Raw genomic sequence first — 20,040 nt, forward strand, 5'->3', positions numbered from 1 at the left:
GCTGCCCATTTAAAATGCAGAAGCCAGCCCGGCCGGTGTAGCTCAGCCTTTGAGCATGGAGTTTTGATTCCTGGTCAGAGCACATACCCGGGTTGTAGGCTCAATCTCCAGTAGGGGGTGTGCAAGAGGCAGCCGATCAATAACTCTCATCATTGATGTTTCTCTCTCTCTCCCTTCCTCTCTCTGAAATCAATAAAGGCATTATTTTAATAGTTCAAAATGCAGAACCCAAAGGCAGCTGGCTAAATTAGGAATGCACAGACCCAACCAATGGTTCTCGAACATTGGTGGGCATCAGAATCATCAGGAATATTTGTTAAAACACAGATGACTGGGACTCACCTCATTTTTGATCCAGTAGGTCTGGAGGTGGGAGGCCAAGAATTTGCATTTCTACCAAGTTCCCAGCTGCTGATGTTCCTGGGCTAGGGGTTGTCACACATTGATATGCATTGTTCTAGTGCAGGGTCTCCCCTCAGCACCGTGGACATTGGGGCCAGATGATTCTGTGGGGGGGAGGCTCTCCTGGGCACTGCAGGGTTCTGAGCAGCACCCCTGGCCTCCACCCACTTGATGCCAGGAGCACCCCCAGTCATGACAATAGTGATTCTGGGACAGAATCATCCCTGGTGAAGACAGGCACAGGCCTCACTCTTGCCCCTCCCCATGCACTCTCCGTACCAGGCTGAGTGCTTCCTGGGGCTGCTCTCAGTCCATATTTTGTCATTTTTTTCCTGATTTGTGGGAGGACCGACCACCGCTGAGCCTGAAGATCTCATTTCTTCATCTGTTGCTGGAGCAGGCAGCTCTCACACAAAGTTGGGGTCCTCAGCCAGCCACTCCTAGGACAATTGGGGGCTGCGCTGCACCAGGTTTGCCATTCAGGGCTGGGTAAGCTCAGGAGTCAAAGCTCCATTTCTTCACCTGTGAAATGGGTATGATGGTGCCCACCATGTAATGAACTGAGAGTCCACGCAAAGTTTTTGTAATGACTATGAAGTGCTTTCTATATCCACAAAGGTTTGGGGACGAACCCTAGGACTGGGGCCAAGCCAAGCCTGAAGTTTACTGGGCTCCTTCCTGCCTAAGACGTATCTCCCCTGGAAGTTACAGGAGGGTCTTTGGGTTACAGAATGGTGAATTTATGGGCTTTAAGAACATACTAGAAAAGCAATGCACACAATAACCTTACTGCTCTGTCCCTCAGAACCTAGGAGTCTAGCTTAACCCATAAGGTCACCATTTACATAGTGGGTGTGGGAGTGTGACTGTGGTCAAAGGTGAGGGAAGAACATGGGACAGCCCAGAGGTTTGCTGTTTCTGGAGCCATCTGTGACCCCTGGCACAAGAAGAGCTTAGTCGTGTCAGGTAGTGATGTTATTCAGTGTCCTGGGTGGTGTGGAAACTCTAGGCTGGGGGGTTCTGGAAACTTGGGGCAGGGGTGGCGCCGAGGTGTCAATGCAGAGACGGGCAGAGGTCACGATGTCTATTTATTCCCCACACGTTATTTTGTCACCATGGCTAGCACTTAAAGAGTTAGGGCCACCTTACCACCCAAGTGACCACTGCAGGTGGCTGGTGGTGGCCATTCTTCCTACTAGTTTCCTATTACACACGGCACCGGGTCGATCTTGCAGACCACCAGGGAGACTCCAACACTGCTGTCAGCACAGGGGGACTCAACAGATAGCCCCTAAATCCCCCGCCCAAGCAGGGGACGCAGGGATGTCCATGGTGGCCTTGCATCTTAGGCAGGCTACCTGGCTCTGGCTTGTGTGTTTACCCTCCCTGGAGGCAGCTCTTGCCTGCTCGACAATTGCAGGCTGAGGAGGGTGGCCCCAGGGGCCCCAGAACAGGAAGGGGAGCCCGCTGGGAGTCCATGGGCCAGACACAAAGGCAGGCAAGGATGGCTTGGGGACCAGGCCTGAAGGTAATGATCACGCCCCTCGAGGTCTGTCGGGTGTGAGTACTGGGGAAGGAGGATCGAAAGGGGTGAAAAGCACATCTATCAAAACGTTCGATTGTCCCCAAAGCTGCCCTAGGCACACCGAGACAGTCCCACTCCCAACAGGCGCAGGGAAATGAAAATGTCTTTAGGAATCTGCAACTAAAGTTCCTCATGCAAAAACCTGTGGTCTGAGGGCCCGGTGGACACTGGTGTCCAGACCGTGGCTGGCAGTGAGCTCGTCTGAGCAGCCAAGGTTGACTCAAAAAGAGGCTTCGGATGTGGCTGGACATAAAACCGGTAGCTTCTTGGAGAGCACCCCGAGGACCATCCCCACTCCGGAATATTCTAGAAAATACTTTAGTGACTGGGTTTTTGGAGATCGGTGCTGGTCTGCATTCACAGCTTGCTGGCTCTGTTTCGAGAAGGGTCTGGGAGCCATGAGGGAGTACAAAACGGGAGGTGAGGGTGAAGGGAAAAAATAAAAAGCATAAAAATCCGTCTCATGCAGGTCCAATTTCTTTTTCTTCTTCCCTCTCTGGCAATCCGATGGGAGAAAATGGCAGAATGTGTGGAGGCTCCAGTAAGCCGGGAAGAACCCGATGGCACTGGAATGGCTGGAAGGAAAAGACACATAGGTGGTCAGTCAGGCAGGTGCCCAGATTCGAGATGGCACTACTGTAGCTGATGAAATCTAAATTCAGTGCACCGGTGTGGCTTGTGGCTGCTGTGTAAGCACAGAAACAGCATGGCCATCATCACAGGTGGTTCTGGGGCCCAGACGTGAAAATGTCAGTGAAGGTAGTTTGGGGATAAAGTTCCAACAAATAACAATTACAAAATTGACCTGAGCTATGTTTTTTCTTAAATTTCTTAAATTTAAGGCAAAAAAAAAAAAAAAAGAGAAAAAAAGAAAAAGTACTCCAAATATTAACACTAGTTGCTCTGCATGGAAAGATTAAAGTTATTTTGCTTTTCTGTGTTTTTTTCTTTACATTTTTCTATAAAAAATCATGGTTAAAAGAAAAATGTGAGGTTGACGATAACAAAATAAAGAGGTGACACCACAGCAGGATGTGAATGTCTTGGGAAGGAAAGCTGCCTGTGACCTGTATCCAGGGAGCAGAATCCCTGGAGATAGACAGGGTGGAGGTCAGGGGCTTGGGGGACAGCTAAACAAGCCAGCCAAGGCCTCCAGGGACCCTCCAAGTGTATTTTTAAGCAATTGTTCATGTAACATTTGCTCATAGCAAAACAAAATAACACAATACCCCAAAATCATGTGAAGGAGAGGCAGATATAGGTCTGTCCTTCCCCTGCCCAGGCGACCTCATCTCACATCCATTGGGGCCACCAGGACACTTTCTGTGGGTGCACAAAAAAGCACTCTGCCAACACTTTTCTGCACACTCATCACCTGTAGACACTCAGGCACCAGCCCTTCCAGGAGCTTTGGGGTTTCAGCCCGAGTCTCTCAGTGGGAGTTGGGAGGGGGAGGAAAAAAATTTGGTGGAAACACCTGGAAGGGGGCCTGCACCCCCTCACCGCCCTTCAGCCTGAGGGGACTCACGTGGGCGGTCATTCCTGCTGGTCATCGTTGCTGGCACTGGGTGTTCGACTTCTGATCTGACTTCGAAGCTGCTCAATCAGCTCTGGGTTCTGCTGTTGCATCTGCTGAGCAAACTGCTGGCCCCTGTGAGAGAAATGCGAGGCTCAGTCCAGCCAGGATACTGGCCTGCTCCTTGGAGGATCATATGGAAATGCCCCCCGGGCATTCATCATGAGTCCCCATGTGTGACCCCCAAGGGCAGTGTGGCTACTAGCTGGGCAGTGCTGACACTTCCATTTTCCCATGTGGAGTGCCCCTGCCTGCCCACTGTGTCCCCACTATGCAGGTCTACTCACGCCTGGATGAGACTGGCCAGGTCATTCTGTGAGGGGCTGGTGCCAGGAGTCCCCAGGGGGTTGTGGCTGCCGGAAATCATCCCAGACATGCTGCAAGAAGAGAGCCTATGACTCGCACAGGATGGCCCAGCCCACCCAGTCTCATAGTGGCTCCACTCAGCCCTTAGCTTCTGCTAGCAAGAGATGTTCTCTGTCACCATCTGGCAGATCCCCTGACTGAAACCCACCCTTGGCCCACCCTTCTCCCTGATGGTAGCCCCTGTGAATTCCATCAGCTTTCCCAGGAACAGCTTTTTGTTCTAATGACATTGATTCTCAACTGGGCAATTCTAGCCCCCAAGTGACACTGAGAAATGTCTGTGACACAATAGGTCCTACGGTGTGTGATTTCATTTAAATGAATTGTTCAGAACAGACTAAAGTCACAAATAGGATGTGGGTTAGTTGTTGCCAGGGGCTGGAGGAGGGGGAGTGATTACAATGACGATGGGGCTTCTTTTTGGGGTGGTGGAATATTCTGGAACTAGATGGATTTGATAGCTGCATGACACTGTAAATGCACTTAATGCCACTGAGTTGTAAATTAAATGGTTAGAACAATAAATCTTATGTGTTTTACCACAACAGAAACAGATTTAAGCACAAGACCCAGGGGAGAAGGGCTGTCACTTACAGCTGCTGAACCTGGGGGTTGTTCATCAGGTTTGATGCCTGAAGAAAAGAACCGATCATCAGAGGACAGCTACCAACAAGTTCTGACTGAGAACATTCCCTCTCAAGCACCTTGGGCTCTCTTGCCCCAGCATAGCAAGTATGTCACCCCAGGTGCTTGCTCTCACCACCCCTTCCCTACACCGTTTCTTCCTCCATGCGCTGAGACTCACGTTTCACCAGTTTTACCACTTTGATCCTGTCTGGGACCTTTATTTCAGGAGACTCCAGGACAGCTAACATTTCTTCACTGGCACCTTAGGTTTCGCTGGATGGATGTATTTTAGATCTTTTTTTGGGTCACTGAAGATATTAGGAGAGCCAGGCAGTCCCCAGTTTTGCTCTATCAGTAAAGAACACTGCACTGGGCACTTTCGTGCCTTCACTTCTCCACTGAGGACATTTCCTTAGAACCCAGGTCAGGGAGTGAAGGGTAGGAACTGAAGAGCTGCCCGCCAGACCATTGCTCACGGGCTGCCTAACTTTCTGTAAAGAGCCATAGGTTAAGTACTGTTGTCTTTGGGGCCAGTCTCTGCCTCAACCAATCAGATTTGCCAAAAGCCGCACGAGCGGAGCTGTGCCAGTAAAAGTACACAAACCAGCGGTGGCTGGGTAGGCGGGGTCAAAAGGAGTGACTATTACAAAGCTGAGTCCTCAAGCCAGGGTGCCCTTTGGAGAGCTGGTACCCACTCATCCCTGTCCATCAACAGAGACCCCAGCTTTGGCTGCGGTGTAGGCTTATGACGAAAGTGCAACCTCTGCCGATTTAGGAGGTGAGATGCTCCTTGATGTACTGAGGATCTCTCTCTGCCAGTGGGTTCCAGATTTTCCTGTTCTTGACAGTTTGAGACTCTCCACCCTTAGGCTCTGTAGGCCAGCAGTGAGGCCTCAGGTTGAGCAAGATTACCCAGAAATGGACACGTGTATGTAGGGATCAGCCCCTACAGGTCACAGCTAGGAGCCTGCTCTCAAGGGACAGAAGTACCTCCAGACTTAAGTCTTTAGTGGCACTTCATGTCGGAGGCACCTAGTGCTCTGGTGTCCCATTTGCATCTGCAGGCATGGCCATATCACTATCACTGTCTCCCTGTGAGAACACCAGGCTGGGGCAGAGGGGAGGTAGCTTTCCCAGGTTATTCAGCCAGGAGAGGTAGGATGATTTGTCCTTTGTGCTCAATACTGGGGGTCTCACTTGGGGCCATGCTGTCCACAGGGGACACATAATAACTGAAACATCTTTGGTTGTCATAACTGGGGGTACTCCTGGCATGGAGTAGGTAGGGCCAGGGATACTGCTCAAAATCCCACAGCGCCCAGGCAGGCCCCTACCCCAGAGTGGTCCCAGCCCCAGTGCCCACAGTGCCACATCAGTGGCCCTGGTCTATGGCAGGCAGTGATGTGGCAGGCCCAGGTGGTGGGCAAGGATGCTGCTGGGAGGGAGATGAGGGCAGTTACCATGCTCATGAAGCTGGGGTTGTTCAGCAGGCCCGCGATGTCAAAGCTGCCGACCCCTCCTGTCTGCGGGGATGAGGAAAGCACTGGTTAGTGGCATCAGGACACAGGGCCATGATACTGGTCTCAGGAACTGAGAGATAAGACCCCATGTGGGGCCCAACTGAAGTTCTAAGAGGTTAAACTCAAATAAATGCGCTCTCAGCCTGAGCAGCTAGGCCATATGGCTAGGGGTACTTTGTAAAAAAGCAGGAGCCCCGGTGTCCATCACTGGGAAAAGCACTCACTGTGTTGACCACATCTTTCACTTTCTGATGCTCTGACACCTGGGGCCTGGCAGACCCTAGAGGAACAGGCCGTCCCCAAGGTGACCAATTCCTAGAGACAGTCCACAACTCACCCAGGAATGCACCTTTCAAATGCAAGTCAGTCAGCCCAGTGTCCACTCCCACCCTCTCCTCTATGGGATTTTCACACTCGGGCAACTATCCTCCTGCCACAGTCACCCCAGAGCCAGGTGCCAGACAGTTGGGGCCAGCCCCTAGCCCAGAGTTCCCTGGAATTATTCAAACTAGTAAATCGCAAGCCTGCTTCCCCCACATCACCCTTTTCTTCCCATGAAATCATAACAAAGGCTCTGGTCCACATTTCGCCCCTCTCGTTGCCTCATGATTGACCCTGGTGCTTCCCCATGCAACCCTGCAGCTTGTACCCTCCTGTTTCTGGGGATCTGTGAAAATAAAAACATCTTCCTTCCTAACAGGCATTTCTGTATGTATATCTCATACCTGCTTAAACAAATGCCAGGTCCCCTAACAGTACATTCTTTGCACACAGGTCAAGCCTGGCCTGCCCTGTGCTCTGCCTCCCTGACAGAATCACACCTCTTGTTCCTGGGGGAACTCACAGGACTGGGTGCCTCTCTCAGCTTCAGTTCCGCTATCTTGAGGTTGGACTTATATGTTTCGTTGTCAGGGTCCAGCTCCAGGGCCTTCTTATAGTAGGCCACAGCCTCCGTGTGCTTGTTCAAACTGGAGAGCGCCAGCCTGGGGGGAGAGATGTTGGGGATGAAGGGGAGAGGCCCTGGGAGCTTCTAGCTCCTCCCTTGGCCCCCACACCTCAAACTATCTCCATGTTTATGTCATCATTCCTTGGCCAGTCTGGGCTCCAGTGGAGGACACACGAGGGGGTCAGAGGAAGGGCTAAGAGGATGAACATGGGACAACTCAAATGCACAGGTGTGAGTGTCCTAGTGGTGGTGCCCAATACCAAGGGCTTTCACGGCCCAAAGGATGGAGTACCAAGGGGACAGGAATGGTCAGATAAAGAAATTTATATGGTCGGTCCTTGACCCTGCTCCTGGCAGAGTTCCTAAAATCCCTGAAATTTCCAGAGTCATAGGTGTGTATTATTCATAAGGAGCCTCTTCTGATCACACCTAAAGAGGGTGACCACATCCAGGTTCCAGGAGGTGGTATACCCCCAACTCCACAGTGACAGAGGCTCTGGCACCCAAAATCCAGGACCATGCTGGATTTTACCGTGTGCCTCTATCTAGCTGTTCCATCTGAATCCTAACAAACTGGTAAATGTAGGTAAAGTGTTTTCCTGAATTCTGTGTCATTCCAGGGGATTATTAATCCTGAGAAGGGGGTAATGGGCAACCCATATTATAGCTGGTGAGTCAGAAACCCAGGTGACAACTTGGACTTGTGACTGGTGTCTGAGTGGGGGTGGTCTTGTGGAGCTGATCCCTGAACTGGTGGGATCTGATCAGTAGGTGAAGTCAGGACTGAATTGAATGGCTGGACCCACAGCTGGAGTTGGAGAGTAGGTTATTAGAATGGAATACCCTCCACACAATCAGAGGAGGAATGTGGTGGATGCAGGGGGAGGGGCAGTTCAGGCCCAGACAGAGAGATGGGTTGGATCCTCCCGGCCTCACAAGGGGCACCTACCCAGGCACTCACCCCATCCTCCCATATGCTTTGCTGTAGGACGGGTCTATGCAGATGGCCCGCTCACAGTCCTGCACGGCCCCTGCGTAATTCCCCAGTTTGCTGTAGGCTGCGGCTCTGAGGAAATAAAGCAGGGCATTCAGAATTATGTACCTTGTTGGCCACCTAGGATGAGCCATTTGGGGATGGGCCTTGGTTTCCCCATCTGTAAGGTAAGGTGGATATGGGGTTGCAAAGGGGTGTGCAGGCTTTGACATGGACATCCATCTGCTAGGCACCTGTGCTGGGGGGCTGTGGAAAGGGTGATGCCCCACTTGACAGGGGAAACTAAGGCCGAGGGAGGCAGAGGGGTGTGGCCCCATGCTGCACAACAGACAGGCAGTGAAAGGACCTGGTTCTGAACCCACAGTCACAGGGCTCTGCGGTGCAGGCTCTTTCTTTTGGGGGGAGCTCATGCCCATCTTATGTTGCCAAATAAGTCTGCATGCCCTCTGCAACTTTTCTGTATATCTAGAATTACCTCCCCCAAAAAAAATTTAAAAAAAAAAGAAATCAAAACAAAGGCACTTCTACCCTGAGATGATGTGGACAACCCTTGGCATGCATGCTTCTGGTATCTTCTATACACTATGTGTTTCCATGGCTTCCACACTGATTGTGCGATGCTACCTCCTGCTTTCCACTCAGTCCCTCTCATTAGCACAATGTTCTGTAGAGTGAAGCTATGTGACAGCTAATTTGACTTTTCCTTTGAAAGCACAGGCCAACCAGTCAGTGTGGCTCAGGGGTTGAGGACTGACCCCATGATCCAGGAGATTGCGGTTTGATTCCCAGTCAGGGTACATGCCCAGGTTGCAGGCTCGATTCCCAGTAAGGGGCATGCAGGAGGCAGCTGGTAAATGACTCTCATCATTGATGTTTCTATCTCTCTCTCTCCCTCTCCCTTCCTCTCTCTGAAATCAATATATATATTAAAATAAATAAAAATAAAAACAAGGAAAAAGAAAAAGTACAGGCCAGACGCAGTTCCTCACTATTGTCAATGCTGCCGTGAGCATATGCATGACGTTATCCAAATTTTGGGTTATTTTCTTCACTCCACATCTGAGTAGAGAATGGTAACACCTAATTTTAACATCACCATCAACTGATGGACAGCTCGCTGACTGCCTAACACTATGGTTATTTGGGATTGTGGTGGGGCAATCAGTAACCTATAGTACAATAGCCTGTCCAATTCACCAGGGAGTGAGATTGGCTGACCTGGCCCCTGAGCAGGCCTGGCAGGTACCTGTTACAGAAATAGACAGCGTTTGCGGGATTGAGCTCGATAGCTTTCCCGTAGAAGTGCACGGCAGCCTCAAAGTTCTCAACTTTCATCTGCTCATTTCCTAGAGAGAAAGAAAAAAAATGTACACTGGCTGTTCACAAGAGACCTAAGGGGTCTGAGGTGTCATTCTCAGCTCTCTCAGCTCCTAACTGAAGGCCTGAGATTTCAGGGGGCAGGATACAAACACTCAGGCGTAGGCTTGGGGGTGTGGATTGCATTGAATGTCTTGCAAGGGCTGGCCTGAGCCAGCACTTGGTGATGGTAGCTGTTACTGCTTTGGTTGTGGTGCTTGGGCACGTAAGTCTCAAATACTGTCACTTCTGCATCTTCTTTTAGAAATAGAGCCCAGTTTCAATGAGATGTAATCCACATACCACAAAATTCACCCTTTAAAAGTGTACAATTAAGTGTTTTTTTAGTATATTCAGAGTTGTGCAACCAGAACCTCCATCTAATTTCAGAACATCCATCACCCCAAAAAGTAACTCTGTCCTCATCAGTAGTCAATTCCCCCCTCCTAGCCTGATAACCATGAACCCACTTCCTCTGTCTGTGGATTTGCCTGTTCTGGACATTTCATATAAATAGACTCACACATTGTGTGGCCTTTTGTGTCTGGCTTCTCTCACTGAGCTTCATGTGTTCAAGGTCCATCCATGTTGTAGCACGGTCAGTGCCTCACTACTTTTCATGGCTGAGTAACATTCCAGTGCGTGGATAGGCCACCTTGTATGTATCTGTTCCCCAGCAGACTGACATCTGGGTGGTTTACACTTCTTGGTTACTATGAATTGTGCTCCTATGAGCATTTGTGTACAAGCATCTTTGTGGACGTGTGTATTTGCTGGGTCATGTGATCACTCTATGTTTAACTATTTGGGAAGCTGTCAGACTATTTCCATAGCAGCTGCACCACTTACATTCTCACCTGTTATGTGTGAAACTACAATTTCTCCACATACATCTGTGTTCTTAAAAGCCATCTCCACCCTATCTCCAAAGGCTGGTTTGCTGTCTATTGCTCAAGAGCAACCCTCCCTTGGCTTCAAAGCCAGGGACCAACCTACCTCACCCTCTTGCAGCCCCTGGAGTCTAGGTGGGCAAGGTGCCCAAGGGGGATGGAGAACCCTTCTCTCACCTTCGGTTTTGAGGCGCTCTGCCTCGGCTGAGTCCTCCTCTGAAGGTGGAGTTCGCTCGGGGCTCCTCAGGTTCTGTGGCATCTCCTGGCCCCAAAGCAAAGATGGCAGTCCTACTGTCCTCTTCCTCCTCCAAACCCAGCACCTTGAGCCTCCCTCCCCCATCAGGGGCCTCTGAGGTCTGAGAGAATGGAACTCAGGCCCAGTGCCCGCAATGCTGGTGCCCTACTTCCCTCACCCAGGAGGGACGTGCTTTAGAGCTGTTATCTACCCATGCTGCTCTCACTGTTTTGGGCTGTGATGGGGGCAGCCCCAAAGCTTACCTTGCTTGCGGCAGCTTCAAATATTTCTGGAAGAGTCTGAGAGAGTGCAAGGTCACTGTCTTCCACTGTCACCCCAAAAGCGGTCTCCAGGCACTGGATTGCAACTACAAGGAACACAAAGGTATTTTCTTCTGAATGTACCCAAGTTTACATTGGGGCTCAGGAGGCAGGGCTCGTGCCTAGTTTTCTTCAGGAGGGTTGGCAGAGACCCCGGAGCACAATGCAATGTGTGCCCCTTGAGCCCTGGTTTGGAGTCTTCCTGGTTAGCTCAGAGCTGTGGGAAACTCAGGATGGGTAGATATGCCCTTGAGCCCTAAGAGCAAGGAAGTGTGGGGGAAGATGCTGTCCTTGCCCAGTGGGGTTCAGGTGGGTGACATCAGGGCTCTCTGTGAGGTCACTATGCTGGGGCCATCTGGCTGGGAGGCTTGGAGCTGAGCCCAGCCTGGAATGTGACATGGGGGTCCAGATGCCAGGGACACTCTGCAATAGAGGGGTGGCCCCTGTGGTGAGGGAAGGGCACTGGGCTAGGAGGCTGGAGAGCTCAGTTCTGTGCCTGCTTAGGGCTCGGTGGCCTTGCCTGTGACACAAGGACATGACCAGTGTCCACGGCTGGGCAAATATGCTGGCCTATCATACCTACCCTGTAGTGGTTCTTGGCATCGATGAAGGAAGGGGAAGAGGGAAAGAAGAGGAGCAGGAGCGGGAGAAGGTGGTGGGGACAGGGGACTCCATTCCCAGGGCCGAAGGAGGTGTACCTTCCAAACTCTCCTGGGCATCAGATGAAAGCCCCCCGTGCCGCAGCTGGTCATGTAGGAAGCGGATGATGGCATAGGCCAGGCGCTTCTTGTTATCCATCTTGAGACGGGAAGAAATGATGTCCAGGGGTTTTCAGGATCTGTAGACCCCAGGCAAAAGTATGAGGACCGGGCTGTTTAGGTAGGCACTCTTCCACACACTCACAGGTCCTGCTCTAGGCAGGACTCTGCAGAAGATGTGTCCCCCACCCAAGCACAATGGCCACTTTTATCTGTGAGGTAAAAAGTTAACAATCCCATTTCACAGATGAGACACTGAAGCAAGGAGGCTCAGAGCTCCTGCTCTTGTGCATGTGGGTACTTAGAGCACCCCTCGAAGTTCCTCCTCCTTGCTTTCACAGGAGAGCAACAAAGCCCTGGGCCTAGTGGTCTTCACCCTTTCACTGGCTGGATGGGAGCAGGCTGGGGCTCCCCGAGGACTCAAGAGGGCTGCCTAGCATGGGCTGGAGCCCTGCAGGTCTGTGAACCCCAAGTTTCCAAGGCACACAAGGGATGACACAGGCATCATGGATTGGCCCGAGCAGACTGAAAGGCCCTCCTGGGTTCCTCTGCAATGTGCTGTACTGCCTGGGCTGAGTCTAGAGAGATCTGTGGTTGTTACAACTGGGGGTGCTCCTGGCACTGAGTGGGTGGGGCCAGGGATGCTGCTCAACCCCCCACAGTGCCCAGGATGGCCCACCACAGACAGGAACCAGGCCCTGATGTCCCTAGTGCCGAGGTTAGAATAGAAATGTGTGAGGAGCCTGCTACCTGAGCTCCTGTGATTCGTCTGGCACTTTACACAGAACACCTCACTTCCGCCATACAGCAACCTTTGAGGTGCATCGTTGCTCCCAGTTAGAGAGGATACAGGAGCGGATGGAGACCTACATGCTGCCCAAAGCCCCTCATATCCACTCAGCATGGCTGGGAGTCACGGTGTGAAGCATCTTGGTCCCCCTGAAACATCTCCAGTGGGGTAAACAGCCTGTGCCCTCAAGAAATCAAGGAGTGGGCCTCCTGACCACATCATCATTAACCCGTTACTGGCCAGAGATCAGAAGAGTGAGTCATTAACCTCCAGGCTTTACAAGCTGGCTGACAGCAAACTGAGCTGATGCTAGCATTTGGCGCCTAAAAGTTGTGGTGCAAGGGCAGTCAAGGCGTGTGATGCTGGCCATGTTCCAAGCTCTCTGACTCTGGTTCATGGAAAACCACATCCATCAACAACAACTTCTTAAAAGAGAGGAGTCATACACAAAAGGCCATACTGTGTGTGATTCCATTTACGTGAAATGCCCCAAACAGGCAAATCCAGAGAAAGGAAGTGAGTTTATGGTTGTCAGGGGGACTGTGGAGTGGCTGCTAATGGGGATTTGGCTGCTTTCAACGGTGATGGAATGCTCTGGAACTCATGGTGATAGTTGTACAACTCTGTGAATATACTAAAATCTACTGGTTTTTATGGTATGTGAATTATGTTTCAGTTTCTAAAATGGAGACGAACTTAAAATAGCTATGTTCTGTACAGTTGGACAGGAGTTACAGCCATCCCTGGAAAGCTCTCGGGGGATGGTTATGAGTTTCCCCCTCTATTTCTGGACACAATGAGCTTTTACCAAGCAAGTGCCTTTGGCCCAAAAGCATCCCTGGAACCAGGTCTGCGATCAGGGTGTGCCAGAGCCTGGGGGGCAAATGGCCAGTCCCAGATTCAGAGGATCTTGGGGACAATACACAGGGGCCCATGAAGATCAACCACAACCTGCTTGTTTTGAAGACAGTGAGGTCCCAAAAGGTGACTCATGCTCCCCAGCTGGAGGGTCCTGAGAGCAAACTGGCCATCTGCCAGCCTCCAAACCCTAGGAGACAGACATGCTGTCAAGAACATAAAAAATGTTTGTTTTATACATATTCTTGACAGGTAGCAGCATGACTCACAGTAGCTGAAAGGTGGACAGACTCCAATGTCCGTTGATGGATGAATGTGTATCAACACAATGTGGTCCATCCACACCATGGAATATTATTCAACTTTAAAAAGGAAGTTCTGACACCTGTTACAACATGGATGAGCCTTCTGGACATAATGCTCAGCGACATAAGCCAGACAGAAGAACAAATACTGTGTGATTCCACTCATACGAGCTCTTTAGAGGATTCAAATTCACAGAGACAGGCCCTGGCTGGATAGCTCCGTTAGTTAGAGCATTGTCCCGATATGCTAAGGTTACAGGTTCAATCCCTAGTCAGGGCACATACAAGAATCAACCAATGAATGCATAAATAAGTGGAACAACCAATCAGTGTATCTCTTTCTCTAAAATCAATTGCAAATCAGAGACAAAGTAAATGGTGGGTGATGAGCTGGAGGAAGGGAGTTAGTGTTGAATGGGGACAGAATTTCAGTTTGGGAAGATGAGAGAGTTCTGGAGATAGATGGTGGGGATGGTTGCACAAAATGTGAATGTGCTTAACTGCCACTGAATTGTTACTTAAAACCTGGCCGGTGTGCTCAGCAGTTAGAGCCTCGGCCTGTGCACCAAAGGGCCCCAGGTTCACTCCCTGCCCCCGGTTGCGGTGTGTGGTTGGGGTGCGTGCAGGAGGCAACCAGTCAATGTATCTCTCACATAGATGTTCTCCCTGCTCCTCCCTCCCTGCCTCCCTTCCACTCTCTCTGAAAAGCAATGGAAAAAATATCCTCTGGTGAGGATTGGAAAAAAAAAAAAGGCCTGCCTGGTGTGGCTCAGAGGTTAGAGCATCGGCCAGTGCACCGAAGGATCGCAGGTTCTATTCCCGGTCAAGGGCATGTACCTGGGTTGCAGGTTTGATCCCAGCCCCAGTGGGGGCATGTGAAGGAAGGCAACGAATCAATGTGTCTCTTTCACATCGATGTTTTTCTCTCTCTCTCTCCTCCACCCTCCATCTCTCCCTTCCACTCTCTCTAGAAATCAATGGAAAAAAATATCCTTTGGTGAGGATTAACAACAAAATGAACAAAAAAATAGTTAAAATGGTAAATTTTATGTCTATTTTACTATAATTAAAAAACTCTGTTTCAAAGGTCCTCCTCTCAGAATATAAACCTCTGAGATCCCAGGTCCCTGCTCCCCCCCTCCTGCCCCCACTGAACTAATTTAAGGCAACTCCCGCTGCCTACCTCTGAGAGGCTTCTCCTGGTCTACCGAAGTGATTTCCTCCCATACACCAGAGTGTCAACAAGTCAGGGCCCCTGGAGCATGCCCTGGGCCAGTGTCTGGATGATGGGCTAGACAGGACATCTCTTTTCCCTGGAGGATAAGATCTGGAGTCACTATGTCTTAGGTAAAGCCATTTCTCCCCAAGGCCAGCTGCATGTTGCCTTCCCTGTCCCTGTGTCACATCTGAAAGAGTCCCAGTTGATGCCCTCAGTTACCTCTTCTACAAAATGAGGTAACAGGTATTTTCACAAGCTGTTGAGAATTCAGTGACCTAATGCAGGGTTTCTCCGCCCAGGCACTATTGACATATGGAACATTTTCTGTGTGAGGAACTTTCCAGTGCACTATAGGATGTTTAATAGCATCCCTGGAATCCATCTAAAGTTCCCTTGGAGCTGGGGGTGGGGGCAGGATTATCCCAGGCAAGACCCCCTGGGTCAGGGGATTCCACTGATCTCAGGAGACTGTGTTCCATAACCATTTGACTACTGAGGTCCTAGGAGGCTGCACACATTTATTTATTTATTAATCCACACACAAGGATATTTTTTCCATTGCTTTTCAAAGAGAGTGGAAGGGAGAGAGAAAGAAAAACATAGATGTAAGAGAGACACATCGATTGGTTGCCTCCCACTCGCACCCTGAGCGGGACCAAGCCTGCAACCGAAGTACGTGCCCTCGATTGGAATCGAACCCAGGACCCTTCAGTCTGCAGGCCGATGCTCTAACCACTGAGCCAAACCAGGCAGGGCAAGGCTGCACACATTTAAATGTACAGCCTGAGAGAGAGGAGAGAGGAGGTGACACACAGATGCTGGGGTCATCCTGGTTTACACTGTCTGACCATCGGGGATTTATACTGGTGTCTAGAGTGAGCAGGGATGAAATTCACTATTTTCCCAAATAATTAGCGCAGGATTTCTCCCCTTCAGCACTGCTGACATGGAGGCTAGTTCATTCTCTTTGTGGGGGGTGTCCTGGGTACTGTGGGGGGTTGGGCAGCATCCTTTGCCCCCACTAACTTGATTCCACAAGCACCTCCCAAGCAGTGACAACCACAGATGTCCCCAGACATGGCCAAACCACTCCCAGCTCAAAATCATTGCTAGACACTAGTGGGAAAAAGAAAAGACTCTAGGTCAGCATAAGTTAAACTTTCTGACCAAATGATTTTGCTACTAACTTTGGGAAATCTTCCGTGTGCTGGGTATTTGGGTTTCGGAAGTGCAGAAAAGGGATTGTAGGTCCACAGCAGAAGACTGGGCACAGTGTTTGACACAGGTGGTCCCTAAAAACTGCTGCTTCTCCTCTCACCTCACTGAACAGGGAGGACAGGAAACAGTGTGAGCATCTGACTTAAACACAAAGCTTTAAGATGAACAAACTTCTGCTCCTCACAGAGCAGGACCCAGCCTGACACAGGGACAGCACTTTTGCTTGATGGCTACTAGGCACTCTGTGTCTTTGGAACAATCACAACTTGTAGGTCTTTGGCTGCTGGACAACATTCTCAAAGGCCTACTCTCTCTTAACAGTATGGCCTGTGTGAGCTCCCAGAAAGCATCACCAGGGCATATGGTACGGGAATAAGCCTGGTGAGGGTGGGCAGGTCCTGCCCCAGGGTGTGGAAAGGGGTCCCAGAGACAGTTCCTGTTTGGCGCCTTCAGAATCCCTTCTAGCTCTCAATCCACTTTTTCATTTTATCATTAAAAAACAAAAAACTTCTATTCCTTTTATTTCCCTGCCCAAGACTGACCAATAAAAGGAAAAAACGATATACTTTACTAAAATGAGTGACCTACCCCGCATACCCTAGGAAGAAGTATCCACTTTTTGAAGGATGGCCCATCTCTTCTGTGGGTGCTCCTCCCACCCACCCTAGGACACTGTAGGTACCCAAGAAAGGCTGCCCCAAAGCTAGAACTGGGGTTCACCCCCCAAAGCACAGCCCTGTTTTCTTCTAAAATGCCGCCAGGTTGTCCTGCACACTTACAAACCCTCGAAAGCTCCCTGAAACATAACAAGTGTGTGCGCCTAGCACCTAAGCACTGGCGTGTCACCTGCTGGGCTCCAAACCCTCTGTGCTCCACTCAGATCCACTATTCACCTTTCCTCTGATCCACCAGGGAAACTCTTATTCTCCCTTTGACACCAAGCTGCAAGGTCACCTCCTCAGACAGAGCTGGACACCTTCTTTTCCCAGCAAAGCCCAAGCTCTATTCCCACCTCTGGTATAGCATCTCCTACAGGCTCTTTCCTGGCCTGTCGTCAGCCAGCAGACTGTGAGCCACTGGACAGATCATCTTCCTTTTAACCCCAGCTCTTGGAGGCACATGATCCATACGGACTCAGGAAAATGTGAGGTCACTGTCAAATTCAGAGCAGGACCACCAGGTTCCTTGGGGAGGCTATTCTCTTTGGGTCTCGGTTTCCTCATCAGTAGAAGACCTTTGGTCTTGCCTACCTGCCTATAACCCCCTTTATTCCTTCAACCCTCAATGAGTATTTCCCACCTTGGCCCGAGTAGGGTCTTGGTGAAAAAAACATAAGATCAAGTAAGACTACAGCTCTAGACCTGGGGCAGAGATTAACCTCATTTAGAGTCACACAGCCTTCCAGGTCAAGATTGAATTATAAACCTCAGGTGCAATCCTTGGAATGCCAAGGACTTTCTGGGCCCTGAGCTAAGTGCTGTATATATAATGGCTTATTTCAGTGGTCAGCAAACGTTTTCTGAAAAAGGCCAGAATTTCTTCAGCTTCACAGGCCACAGGGTCCCTGTGGCAACGACTCAACACTGCTATTATAGTGCAAAAGCAGCCACATAATGTGTATGCCATTGGGCATGGCTGTTTCCACAAAACTTTATTTACAAAAACAGACCTCAGCTGGATTTGGCTCCCTCATTAGTTTGCTGAGATCCTGAGTTGTTTCACCTAATCCCCATTCTACAGAAGGAAAAATTGAGGCTTAGAAAGATAAGGGCATCACCACTCAAGGTCATCAAGCCAAGAAGACACAAATCAGTTTTGAACCCAGCTAGTCCGACTTGAGAGTTTAACTCCAAAGTACCTTTCCTGCTCCCTACAAAAACGGGTGCAACACACAAAACCTTGCACATGATTTCTTCGGGTTCACTCCCCCCACCAATGCAGAGGTCTCAGTGGTAAAGAATCACTCACTGGTCTAGGGTAGGGTTTAACTGCTGACATTTGGGGCCGATCTTTCTCTGGGGAACCATCCTAGGCACTGGGGGGAGGGGGGATTGAGGAGCATCCCTGGCCCCACAACCACTTGATGCCAAGAGCACTCCAGTTGTGACAACCACAAATGTCCCCATCTCCCAGTGCCCCCCCCCCAGGGGGGTGTACAAAATCACTGGTCTAGGGAGAGGAAAAACAGACTAAACAAATAATCAGGGATAGAAACAAACAGGAACATCACTCAGGGACACACTTTGCACACCCATGTTCTGACACCCAATAACAAAACCAGTCATTCTCTAGTGAGCAAGTACTAGGAACTTGATTAAAGAATGTTCTCACATAGACCCTAGGAGACATATACTTCTACAGCCCCTATAAGAGACGTGCTGCTCAAAGAGGGGAAGCGACTTGCCCAAGCTTACACAGCCTGGGAGAAAGGTGGTGCAGCGGGTTCCTCAAGCCCAGATTTCTCCAACTTCTAGCACAACATGCAGAAGACCCTAAGTGTAAAATAAGAGAAACTGTTGGCTGCTTTGAGCTCTCATTTTGCACTGGGCCCTGTGGCTTGAATCCTCCCCAAGCCCCCCGCCCGTGAGGCAGGGGCTGTGACAATGCCCGTTTCACAGAGGAGAAAACTGAGGCTCTGAGAAATCAAGAGGCTGTCCAACGTTATCCACCTGGAGAGCAGCGGCGCTGAGACAGCAAAGAGCCCCCCCGCCCCGCCCGATTTAAAGGGACCGTTTTTCCGTACAGCAGCGGACACCTAGCGAGCGATTACTACGTGCGGGGCGCTTTTACTTCCCACTTTCCACCCACGGACCTGCGAACCAGCATTACCAGGCCTGGGGTCCAGGGGAGGGAAGCCAGGGCCGGTGAGGGCGAGTCCCACGACGCCCGGCCTCAGTTTCCCCTCTGTACTGCCCATTCACAGCACCACGCCGATGCGCGGTGACTCCAACTCCAGACCGACCTCCCCTTAAGGGTCCTGTAGCTCCGGAAGCCCCTAGCCGCGAACCCGAAGCCAGTCCGCTCAGCGCCAAACCCCCGACTCACCTCTCAAGCGGCCGAACCCCGACCCACCGACGGCTGCGCCTGCGCACCGCGGCGTCGCCCGGCCCCGCCCCCCAGTCGGGACGCCTGCGCGGAAGGAACCCTCTCCCGTCGGCTTTCATTCTGCGCAGGCGCATCAATTGTCCAGGCAGAAGTGGGGGAAGTGACGCAATTTAGAGGCGGGAACGAGCTGGTCCTTAGGGCAGCTGACCTCTGCGACCGAATCAAAATGGACTTGTCCTCTAGAACGGTGCACGGTAGGACAGTGACTGATTCCTTGCTGGTAGGTGGAGCCGGTCACATGGTGCATAGCCGGCCACGTGGTGCAGCTGCATTTGGGTCTTTGGTGCCCAGAGCCGTCATCGGCGCTCTGTGAATGGGAGCAACTGTTATCCATTATCTTAGTTCCTTTATTCACCTACTCATTTACCCATTCACCAGCAAACGCATTCTTTCGTTCATTCAATCCATACTACGTAAAGGAATACAGAAATTGTTCACAGTAGGTGCCTAGTGGTCAACAAGTATTTATTGCAAACTAACTGTAAAGACCAGCAAAGTGTTTGCTCTCATTATTTTGTATTGGGGTAGACGAATTATAAAATAGTAAACTAATGAATTCATAAATTAATGAATTTCACTTAATGGGAAGGACTATGAAGAAATATGGGGTGTTGTGATCGTGACTGGGGAGATAAGTTGGCTGGGATGGTTAAGGAGGGCCTCTCTTTTTAAATGCGGGTTTGGAGGATGAGGAAAAACACTCCAGGTACAGCGAACAGTGAAAATGAAGACTAAAGTAGAATTAAACTTGGTGTGCTTAATACGGAGTAATGAGAAATTCCCTAGGATGACTCAGAACTGCCCTCCACTAATGTTAAAAGTTGCCAGAAGGGTTCTTCCGATTCATTTTTATCCTATTTAAATCGCACGCATATTTAACGCCATGGATTATTTTAATTTCTTCTGCAGAAATAAAAGAGGTGGGAGTTTTTTGCAAGTTTAATTCTAGTAAAATTTTCTTTCTGGGTGC

At 50.3% G+C, this 20,040-nt stretch overlaps 1 protein-coding gene across 5 annotated transcripts; it reads right to left on the reverse strand.

Moving 5' to 3' along the window:
• Nucleotides 1–1,472: 1,472 nt before the first annotated feature.
• Nucleotides 1,473–19,187, reverse strand: SGTA (small glutamine rich tetratricopeptide repeat co-chaperone alpha). Of its 5 annotated transcripts, XM_081134587.1 has the most exons (14): nucleotides 19,011–19,083; nucleotides 18,380–18,457; nucleotides 13,317–13,413; nucleotides 11,516–11,655; nucleotides 10,761–10,864; nucleotides 10,440–10,524; nucleotides 9,263–9,362; nucleotides 7,984–8,088; nucleotides 6,921–7,059; nucleotides 6,017–6,079; nucleotides 4,524–4,561; nucleotides 3,851–3,940; nucleotides 3,516–3,638; nucleotides 1,473–2,562 (listed from the first exon to the last, which is right to left on the reverse strand). In XM_081134587.1, the coding sequence occupies exons 4-13, from the start codon at nucleotides 11,613–11,615 to the stop codon at nucleotides 3,524–3,526; spliced, it is 939 nt and encodes a 312-aa protein (XP_080990713.1). In that variant the 5' UTR covers nucleotides 11,616–11,655; nucleotides 13,317–13,413; nucleotides 18,380–18,457; nucleotides 19,011–19,083; the 3' UTR covers nucleotides 1,473–2,562; nucleotides 3,516–3,523. The 5 variants fall into 5 exon arrangements, with proteins under 5 accessions (XP_080990713.1, XP_080990712.1, XP_080990711.1 ...); XM_081134586.1 differs by lacking the exon at nucleotides 13,317–13,413 and having other exon boundaries at nucleotides 19,011–19,082; XM_081134585.1 differs by lacking the exon at nucleotides 18,380–18,457 and having other exon boundaries at nucleotides 19,011–19,081.
• Between the last annotated feature and the right edge of the window lie 853 nt (nucleotides 19,188–20,040).

This window comes from Miniopterus schreibersii (assembly GCF_964146895.1).
Source record: "Miniopterus schreibersii genome assembly, chromosome: 4".
Taxonomy (NCBI): Eukaryota; Metazoa; Chordata; class Mammalia; order Chiroptera; family Miniopteridae; genus Miniopterus; species Miniopterus schreibersii.